Genomic DNA, 10953 nt, shown 5'->3' with positions numbered 1-10953 from the left:
TACAGAGAACAGAGAGAACAGAGATACAGAGATACAGAGAACAGAGATATTTTGTACACAATGTAGTACGTATTAGGTGATTATGAGACACGAGAGTTAACACAAGGGATTCCCAGAGGGGCCGAAACTTTGACAAAAGCGATTTTGCTTTGAAAGGTTTCCTTATAGGGATTTTTCTCTCCTCAGGTACATGATACGAGCTGCAAATGCTACCGTTCGCAAGGCACATTCTTTCCGAAGAGAATTCGCCATTCTAGGATAAATAGTGATAATACTGTATATGTTTTACTAAACTAAGTGACAAAAAATTTGTAAATAGGGAAAAATTCAAAAAATCGATTTTTTACACATATCTATGTATTCTATAATCATGATTACTACCTCAGTTTGCTTAAAATGAGGTTAGGTTTCAAACGGTAGCAATCGCATGTCTCTATTGGATACCCGAGGGAAGAAATTCACAAAAAGGGGAAAATTTCTATTCAATTTTTTTTTTCAATTTGGACGGAATGTTCCGCTTTGGATTTATAATTGTGAAATTTGAGTGATAGAATTGTAAACATTGCTCCATTACGAACACAGCGACGGGCGAAACATGAGCCTAGGATAAATAGGGATGTGTCTGGATTTTTTTAAAAAAAAAAAAAGCTCTAAATTTTACTCTTTTCTTCCTTCTTCCTTGTTTGTGACGTCACTGCCCCCAGATAGCACACGTGACTCCAAAATGCCCATGAAACATGTTCTTTGATGCGTCCACGCATAAATGAATGCAAAGAACCCAGAGTGAAAATTTTACTAGAGATTTATAAAGCAAATTCCGAAGATCGACACCATGCTAGACATTCAAACCATAAAGTATAAAAGGGCTAAAGACTTCTTTTCATTTAAATTCTCCTTTCGAAAGTTTGTTGTGTGCGTAGACAAAATAGATCAATCACACCTGTGTATATCTCTCTCTCTTTCAAATTCTAAGTGTTCTAATTTGAATAATGTACTGTTGCTTTCGATTGATGAAATCTTCTAATTGATTGTTTTTTATTTCCCCGATTCAGCGTTTGATAAGATACTCGAAGTAATACTCCAGTTTCTTTGTGAGTCACTTATGCACTGTCACTGCACTACATCCGATTGTCCACTAACGGAATCTACGACTAAAAATATTGGACGTCTCCTTTTTCCTGATTTCGGTCCAACATTTTGTTCTAAAGTATGGTTGTGTTTGCATTTTCTCGAAACTTTTCGGGTGTTGATAGCTCTTATGCACTTCTACATCCAGGTTGGTCTACAGATTTCGTTTTGTCTCGGATACAGTAATCACCTCCTGACAAATATATATATGTAATACGTATTCACGTTTGTATGGGCACCCTTTTGGTAAACTTGTCCACCGCCATCGTTAATATCCCAGCTCGGGCTTGGTTTGGTTACACTCTGTAACCCACCCAAGTTTCATAATAAAATGAAATTTTGTAAAAGGAAAATTTTGTGAGATGAAACTCCAGTTTACTGTTAAGTCGGTTATTTCTCTTGGAGTTGGAAGCACTGCTTAACCTTCGGTTAGATTGCGTGAGTCGTCGATCGGGATGACGTCACGTTGCAGCCGAGGTTCTGGCTTTAAGACTGAAGCGCTTCGCAGTGTATAAAATGAGGTAAGAGTGATAGGTCCTCTGAATGAATTAATGGGTCTTTAAATTAATATTCTTTCCGTATAATCGTATAGTTTAGTTAACTTCTTTTGAAATCTATAACAATTCCTGACTATGGTTATTATTTAGAAACATTATAATTATTCAATATACTTTGGAAGCACATATTTCTAAAAATATTGCGAAAGGAAAAGTAAGAAAGGAAAAAAAATGTTAATTGAATAGTTCATGTTACTGGTTTTGTGTAGGCAGATTAGGCCTTGAGTTAAAACATGTCGATTCTTGTGTTTCCTTGTTAAAACTAAAGTAAAGTCGCTAGTCAGGAAGTTTAATATATTGAAATTACGGAAAATATTAAGGCTAGTGGAGACTTCAAATGAATGATTTATGTCTTAGGTCCGCTTTGAAAAAGGAAAGAAAAAAAAAAGAAAGGATTTTATAGAATTACAGTTGAGCTATTGCTCGTAATTCATGCATTTTGACCCATATTTAAGAAATCATTTCCTCCCACATTTTCATTCCAAAGAAAGCCACTTTGCAGTAACTTCGAGTTCCATACATTTTTGATTATATTGTTATATAGGTTTCTAAATTCTATATTTTGGATTTACGATTGGTTATAATAATACTTCAGAAAAATTTTGTTACTTGGAAAAAAAAATCCTTTTGGGAAAAATGTTACTTGCTAACGGCGATTTCGATTAATGATATTATTACTTGTTAAAATTGTTGAATGTTTTCTATATTACTATTTATATAACACGTTTCGGATTGTTATAATAAAATTTTCCATTTTGTTAGAAAACTTTTTCCATTTTCAAGTAGTTGTAGACAAATTCCTGATTATCTTAATAGTGATATTTTTTTTGCATACAGTATAAGCCTTTTCCAGTATTGAACCTCACTCTTCACGTCGTCATTATTCTCAGCCGTGGGGGAGTGGAATTCTCCTTTCTCTCTCCTTTTAAAAATTCTTGTATTCTAAAGGGGGAAGTGGGGTGACGTCCGTTCTCGCAGGACTGTGGGTAGTGGGGGCTATTTAAAGATTATATGTGTATCGTTCATCCGTTACATATATAATTTTTAAATAAAAATAAATTTTATACACTGCCCTGGAAAGGCAAATTTATGCTGGCTTCGAGGTCCGGTTCGGGGAGGTCCAGCAAAAGTGTTCCCCTTTATATTCTAAATTTATGTGTATTTCTTTGGTGAAATTAACCTCTAAATTAAATAACATATTTTCATTATATTATGCCTTTCTTGTTGAGTAATATAAATGTTGTATATGAATGTTAACGTAAAATACTTAATACAGTGTTGCCGGGGTCGGATACAAAATTTATGGTTTAGTAGGTCATTGTGTAATAAGCAGATAATTATTGATAAGGTTGTAGAATTAATAGTAATTATCCTTTTGGTTTCTTTGAGCTTAATATTTTGTGGTGTTCTTGTAAGGATGGCACAGTCAAAGGAGACGCATGTAAAGTCTAGATTTTCGGATTCTTCAAGTTCTAGTGGGGATGAATTTCTTGGATATTCTTATGAATTTAGTAATCCTATGTTTGAACATTTAAGGCCTTCAGCCCATATTCAAGTGAATCATCACGAACCTTTACTAGGTGGTCAAAGTAGACCATTTCATGATCAAAATTATAACGTGGATCCACAAAGTAATGTGGGACACAGTACACGGTTTGCGAATTCCTCGCCTAATTTAAGAGCAGGAGGGAGTCAGAGCTTTCAAAATAAGTATAGAGTTCAACCATTTAATATGGCAGCTACATTAAATTTAAATTTTGAGAAATTTGCTTCGGAAGGAATCTATAAATCTTTGTTGCATGATATTAATAGTCTACCTATAATAGATGGTACCAATACTGAGTCTACATTTCAGTTTTTATTAAAACTTGATAGTATTGTCAGAGGTAAGGGTTTGCCTTTAGATCTTGTGTTGGTAGCTTGTCTTTCTCGTACAAAAGGAGAAATGCAAGAAGTTATACAATCGTTTATTGGGGACGCTTCCCCTTGGCAAACAGTTTGTAGACATTTAGTGGTGCGATTTATTTCCACTATTGGTAGAACACAATTCATGCGACTATTTTTCTACGTTCCCATGCGGGAGGAGCAATCATTATATGAGTTCGTAGATAATAAATTATCGATTATTCACGTACTTGATATGTCCTTTGATGAAGCCACCATTTGTAGTTTAATCACTAATATGGTAACGCATTCTGCCCATCAATTTCTAGCTGAAAGAGGTATGCCTATCGATTTAAATCAATTGTATTTAGCTGCAGAACACTATGACGCCTTGCATAGATATAGGAAAGATTATTATCGATTACGTAATCAAGGTAGTAGCGTACGGGACTTGGTACCACCCCGTAAATCATCTTCCTTTATCGGAGCGAAGAATACAAAACAGCAAGTAGTGTTGCAATCTCGTGAACCAAGAAATTTACATAAAACTTTAGTTTCTCCAGCTATGTATTCTTTACCATCTAACTATAAAAATCTTGATAAGGCGGAATTTTCTCATAACCATAATTTAGAATCTCAGTACTTAACTCAAAATAACTCAGATGTAAATCAAAATGATAGTGAATTGAAAAAACTGTTGGCGATTTCTGTTTATATTGCGGGTATGCGTTTTAAGTGCTTAATTGATACTGGGAGTACGAACTCTTATTTGGCTCGACATCTTTATGATGAACTTAGAAAAAAATGTAAAATAAAAGCAGAAAAGGTGAACGTTCAGACTATCGGCTTAGGAAATGTACAAGTTAAAGTGGATATGAGAGTAAGACTATATTTTAAAATTGGAAGACATCAGTTTAGTGAAATTTTTTCATTGTGGACTCTAATGAGTTTGATCTTCTGCTTGGAAATGACTTTCATACAAAATACAACGCCATAATAGACATTGCTTGTAATTTATATAATATAAAAGCTCGGAAGTTAGTGGTTCCTATGATCCGAGCTGATGAACTTTTGTGTGCCCAGACTTCTCTCGCTTCTGCATATACTTCTAGGAAAGGGGTGAGTGGAAAGCAGCCGCCATGCGACCTTGGTTGTCCGAAAGCTACACCTCAACCTAGATCTTTTGGTAATTCTCATCAGATTTTGACTCCATCGACATCAGTAACCAGAGACAGCGGAGTTAATACCACGTTTGACCCAGGAGTGGAATTCGTTTTTGATCAGTCCATATTGCATCCACCGGAGACTAAACCGGAGGAATCTCAAGGTAATTATACGGTTCCTGATCAATTATTACTATGTGATTCTAATTTACAGGAATATGTTAATAACTTGTTAACTTCATATTCTGATGTTATTGGAAACAAAATTGGTAGAGTAAAAAATTTCACTTACAAAATTGAACTTGCCGATAAAACTCCCATTCGATTGCAACCTTATCAGCTTCCAACGCATAAGCAAAAGGAATTAGATTCTTTTATTGCCCAGCTTTTAAAAGACGATATTATAGAGGAAGTAGATTATTCTCCCTACACATCACCCTGCTTTCTAGTAACAAATTCAGACGGAAGCAGGCGGCTTGTAATTTCATACGGAGAGGTGAACAAAAAGGTAATGGTAAACAGCTATCCTTCTCCTAACATGGAGAATGTAATATCTAGTATTTCGGACAATAATATCTTTTCAAAACTTGATTGTAAATCCTGTTTTCATCAAATTCCTCTGTCTGAAGAGAGTAGAAATATTACTGCTTTTGTGACAAAAAATAAAATCTATCGATATAAATCGGTACCAATGGGATTAGTGTTATCACCTTTTGTTTTAAGTAATTTGATGTCAAAAGTCTTTGAAGGGTTAATTGGTAAGAATTTAGAGATATATTTTGATGACATAATTTTATTTAGCAAAGATATTGAGAGTCATAAAGCTCTATTAGAGGAGGTATTATCTCGACTAAGAAATTGGGGAATTACTATATCAGAAAAGAAGTCCTGTCTATTTCAAACTAGTATTAAATATTTAGGGTTTCGTTTTGAAAATGGCAACATGTCAATAGACCCTGAGAGAATTAAAGCTATCCAGGAGATACCAAAACCAAAGAACAGAAAAGGAGTGAACAGAATATGTTCATTTTTCTCGTTCTATTCAAAATTTATTTATGGGTATTCAGAGTTAATTGCTCCCCTTCAAGAATTAAGATCTGTAAAAAAGCCTTTTAAATGGACTAAAGTTCATGATGAAGCCCTACAAAAATTAAAAGATGCCTTTTGTAGTCAGGTCATTTTGAAAGTCCCAGATATGAATTCCAACTTCGTAATACATTGTGATAGCTCTTTGCGTCATTTTTCTGGGGTTCTCAGCCAATATGATTCGGAAGGGAATCTTAGACCTGTATCAATGTTTAGTCGGGCAATTCCACAGGAGTAAAAATATATACGAATTAGAACTTAAGGCTCTTTCTTTATCTTTGGAAAAATTTGAATATTATTTGGCAAATCCCTTTGTAGTATATACTGATAGTAAGAGTTTAACTTGGTTACTTAATAACCATAAAAGACAAAGGAGATATGGAACAATGTTAGAGAAAATCTCGAGGTTTAAATTTCGTATAGTCCATGTAAGATCAAAAATAAATAGTATAGCCGATTTCCTTTCAAGGGTTGGAAACCATCTAGAATTCTATACAAAAGACGATAATACAATGGAAGTCATAAAAGATCATAATAAAACAGTAAATTTGTCTTTCATTAATTTTTGGCAAAATCCTGTGTTTAATGTACCTCTTACAGATCACCAGAGGAAGGATCCTGAATTAAGAGAGATTATCAATAGGTTAGAGCGAAAGGAAGAAGTTCCTCCGTATGTATTAAGAAATAAGATCTTGTTAAAAAAGACAAAAGGTAAAGGGAATAATGGATTTAGAATTGTAATACCTAATTCTTTAATTCAGTCGATTATTGAGTATTCTCATTGTCCAATAATTCATGGTGGGCATATGGGATATCGAAAAACCATTGCTAAGGTCGCTGAAAAGTATACCTGGCCTACCTTATATTCTGACATTAAGAATTTTATACAATCTTGTCATTTGTGCCAAACCTGTAAAGATTCCAATCGAAAACCTATGGGTCAATATTTTACAAAAAAGGTAATGCACCCAAATTATACTTGGTTTATTGATATTGCGGGGAAATTGCCTAGTAGTTCTGGATTTGAATATATTTTAATTGTCACTGACGCCTATAGTCGCTTTGTCTTTTTAGAACCTTTAAGACGACTAACCTCAAAAATCATCTGCAATAAGTTACAGGAATTATTTCTTCGATACGGCTTTCCTGGTAAAGTCCTAAGTGATGGCGCTTCTTATTTCGTGAGTGATTACTTCTTGAAATTCTTGTATAGCTATGGTATACAGAGTGTAAAATTCTCCCCATATAACCCACAATCGAACAGAGCCGAACGCACGGTGAGATCGGTTAAAAATTTAATTCGTATTTATGTTGATAAGTCTCAACAGAATTGGGCCCAATTACTATCTAAAATTGCTTTTACTATTAACATAAGTATGAATGAAACTACTGGGACTAGTCCATGTGAACTTTATATGGGACGAAAATTTTACCACCCATTAGATGTTAAATGGTTGATGGATTTAGATCTTTTAGACGATGACCAGGATAAAGAGCAAAAATTAGTTAATATAAATAATAATATTGAACGCGCTTGGAAACATAGTGCGAAAGTTTATACTCAAAAACATAGTCCTGTTAATTTAAATATTGATGATTTAGTATTGGTTAAAAGGTTCATGAAAATTTCAGCAGAGAAACATTTCAATCCAAAAATCGCCCCTCAGTGGGAAGGCCCATACCGCCTTATTTCTAAACCTACACCAAATACAGTTTGGCTAGAAAATATTGAAAGACCATATGTTCATATAAAACGCCATGTTCGTTTTTGTAAGAAATATTTTCCACCAAGACAAGTTAATCAATCTAACCCATAAGGTAACACAGAAAAAAATGATGATTTGATGTGAGAATTGAGGTTAACTAAATTATTAATATTGTACTTATATATATATATTTATATATTTTAGGATGTTTGTTCGAACAAATTTTGTGTGTTGTATATTTTTTTTTATTCCTGCAGGAATGCCTCGTCCGAGAAAGTGAGAGGTCAACCCTTTTCATTTTGTAAATACCTCATCATCATCCTTTGTGTATGTTGTGTAAGGAATGGCAAAAATTACTGTAGAAGTTTGTAAAGAAGGCGTTAGCATTTGAATATTTATGGAAGATTTGGTAATGTATTGAAATTATTTTATTATTCAACTTGGGATTTGTTATGGTTAGGAATTTTTTTTTGACCGACCCTCGGATATTATGTAACCCACCCAAGTTTCATAATAAAATGAAATTTTGTAAAAGGAAAATTTTGTGAGATGAAACTCCAGTTTACTGTTAAGTCGGTTATTTCTCTTGGAGTTGGAAGCACTGCTTAACCTTCGGTTAGATTGCGTGAGTCGTCGATCGGGATGACGTCACGTTGCAGCCGAGGTTCTGGCTTTAAGACTGAAGCGCTTCGCAGTGTATAAAATGAGGTAAGAGTGATAGGTCCTCTGAATGAATTAATGGGTCTTTAAATTAATATTCTTTCCGTATAATCGTATAGTTTAGTTAACTTCTTTTGAAATCTATAACAATTCCTGACTATGGTTATTATTTAGAAACATTATAATTATTCAATATACTTTGGAAGCACATATTTCTAAAAATATTGCGAAAGGAAAAGTAAGAAAGGAAAAAAAATGTTAATTGAATAGTTCATGTTACTGGTTTTGTGTAGGCAGATTAGGCCTTGAGTTAAAACATGTTGATTCTTGTTTTTCCTTGTTAAAACTAAAGTAAAGTCGCTAGTCAGGAAGTTTAATATATTGAAATTACGGAAAATATTAAGGCTAGTGGAGACTTCAAATGAATGATTTATGTCTTAGGTCCGCTTTGAAAAAGGAAAGAAAAAAAAGAAAGGATTTTATAGAATTACAGTTGAGCTATTGCTCGTAATTCATGCATTTTGACCCATATTTAAGAAATCCTTTCCTCCCACATTTTCATTCCAAAGAAAGCCACTTTGCAGTAACTTCGAGTTCCATACATTTTTGATTATATTGTTATATAGGTTTCTAAATTCTATATTTTGGATTTACGATTGGTTATAATAATACTTCAGAAAAATTTTGTTACTTGAAAAAAAAAATCCTTTTGGGAAAAATGTTACTTGCTAACGGCGATTTCGATTAATGATATTATTACTTGTTAAAATTGTTGAATGTTTTCTATATTACTATTTATATAACACGTTTCGGATTGTTATAATAAAATTTTCCATTTTGTTAGAAAACTTTTTCCATTTTCAAGTAGTTGTAGACAAATTCCTGATTATCTTAATAGTGATATTTTTTTTGTATACAGTATAAGCCTTTTCAAGTATTGAACCTCACTCTTCACGTCGTCATTATTCTCAGCCGTGGGGGAGTGGAATTCTCCTTTCTCTCTCCTTTTAAAAATTCTTGTATTCTAAAGGGGGAAGTGGGGTGACGTCCGTTCTCGCAGGACTGTGGGTAGTGGGGGCTATTTAAAGATTATATGTGTATCGTTCATCCGTTACAACTCCTGAGCCTTCCTGTGATTATCTCACAAAGAACCAGAAGTGCCACACAGGAATCCCGCAGGAAATTCTATTTTCTAGACATCTCAGGTTCCACATAATGCCTTTGAGACATTCCCTAGAAAAAATGGGAAGTTCTATGCAGATCCCAGTACCCTAGACTGAAGTCAGTTAGGAACCCAGCAAATGACTCTCTGCTGCGTGCTATATATTACATTTAAATACATTATTAAAATTAAAACATATGTTGTGCCAAGTGAGTGAATATTAAATTGTAATAAGCTAAATAAAATTATAATGAAACAGGTGAGTTTCGCTTCGTAGTGTGAAATTACAATTGGCTTTCAAACTACGGGAATCCAACACTCAAACTTGAAGTGGTACATCTATATCTACTGGTTGCAATATATTGCTAAGATGAAAGACATAACCTGGTCCTCGGACGCTGAGTCCATATCAAAGATACATTACTTGCTATGCTTTTCTGTTTTTGTTCTATGACGATAAAAGTTAAAACCGCAAATAGTTAATTTGTAGCATTTCTGTATTGTATAGATGGTTAAGGAGGGAGATAAAAACTATCCTTAAGAGACTTAATCTGTTGCAAGAAACAGCTTATCGATATCTATTATCGCTTTTGTTCTATTGGAAACGGAAATAGTAGTAAAATTCAACCACTGCCAGTTTCGGTAGAGTGTGTGGGTTGAGACTGAATTGATTACACTAAATGATTTGATTTTGTCTATTGCCATTTTTTTATTCCATAGCAATAAATGTTAAAATCAAAAATGGTTTATTTTGAACCACATGCAGATTCACTACAGTATTAATGAAAGAGATATAACCTATTCTTAGGAAGATGAATCGATTGTAAAATTCTGCATCTGGATATCTCTTATTGTTTTTACTCTATGAAATCAGTGTTGAGACCGGAAATAGTATTAAATTTTAACCATTACAGTTTTGGTAGAATTATGCGGGATATGATGGTATGCTCTCTTGGGATTTTGAGTCGTTTTTAGAAACCCACTAGTCACAGGAACCCACCGTTTCTGTTCTCTGGCAATACATGTTGAAACCGGAAGTGCTTACTTTGAAACACTTCCGGTTTAAATAGAGGGCTAACGGAGAATATAGTACCTATTTTGGGATGCTGAATCAACTGCAAACAGTGCATCCCGATATCTCGTGCCGTTTTTGCTTCATGAAGACCAGTGTTGAAAACGGAAGTAGTAGTAAATTTCAACCTCTTTCAGTTCATTAGAGGGTTAACGGAAGGGGTGGAACCTTTCCTTCGAACGCTGAATCAATTGCATGAAAATACATCTCCATATAACTTACACTTGTTGATCTAAAAGAAAACAATATTGAAACCAGAAGTAGTAATATATTTTAACCACTTCCGGTTTTGGTGGAGTATTGTAGGTTGTGATGTTATGTTTTTTTCAGACACTGAATCGAATGCAGAAAACCGCTTGGCGCATATCTATTACCATTTTTGTTGTATAGCGGTAGATACTGAATCTTAAATCGTTAACTTATACCACTTCTGGTTCGAATAAGAGAGGTTAATGAAAAAGATGTAACCTATTCTTGGAACGAGGAATCGATTACAGGAAACCGCATCTTGATATGTCTTATTGTTTTTACTCTG

General features: G+C 34.0%; 1 protein-coding gene across 2 annotated transcripts; it reads left to right on the top strand.

The window, feature by feature from the left end:
* Positions 1-1441: 1441 nt before the first annotated feature.
* LOC145680808 (uncharacterized) lies at positions 1442-9230 on the top strand. Of its 2 annotated transcripts, none has more exons than XM_081751879.1 (2): positions 1442-4896; positions 7782-9230. In XM_081751879.1, the coding sequence occupies exons 1-2, from the start codon at positions 4620-4622 to the stop codon at positions 7802-7804; spliced, it is 300 nt and encodes a 99-aa protein (XP_081608005.1). In that variant the 5' UTR covers positions 1442-4619; the 3' UTR covers positions 7805-9230. Both variants share the same exon structure in this region; 1 of them encodes a protein (XP_081608005.1).
* The last annotated feature ends 1723 nt before the right edge of the window (positions 9231-10953 follow it).

Source organism: Thermobia domestica, chromosome 3 (assembly GCF_964235325.1).
Source record: "Thermobia domestica chromosome 3, izTheDome1.hap1.1, whole genome shotgun sequence".
Taxonomy (NCBI): domain Eukaryota; kingdom Metazoa; phylum Arthropoda; class Insecta; order Zygentoma; family Lepismatidae; genus Thermobia; species Thermobia domestica.
The sequence above is the reverse complement of the archived record's forward strand: the minus strand, read 5'-3'. Positions and strand labels throughout refer to the sequence as shown.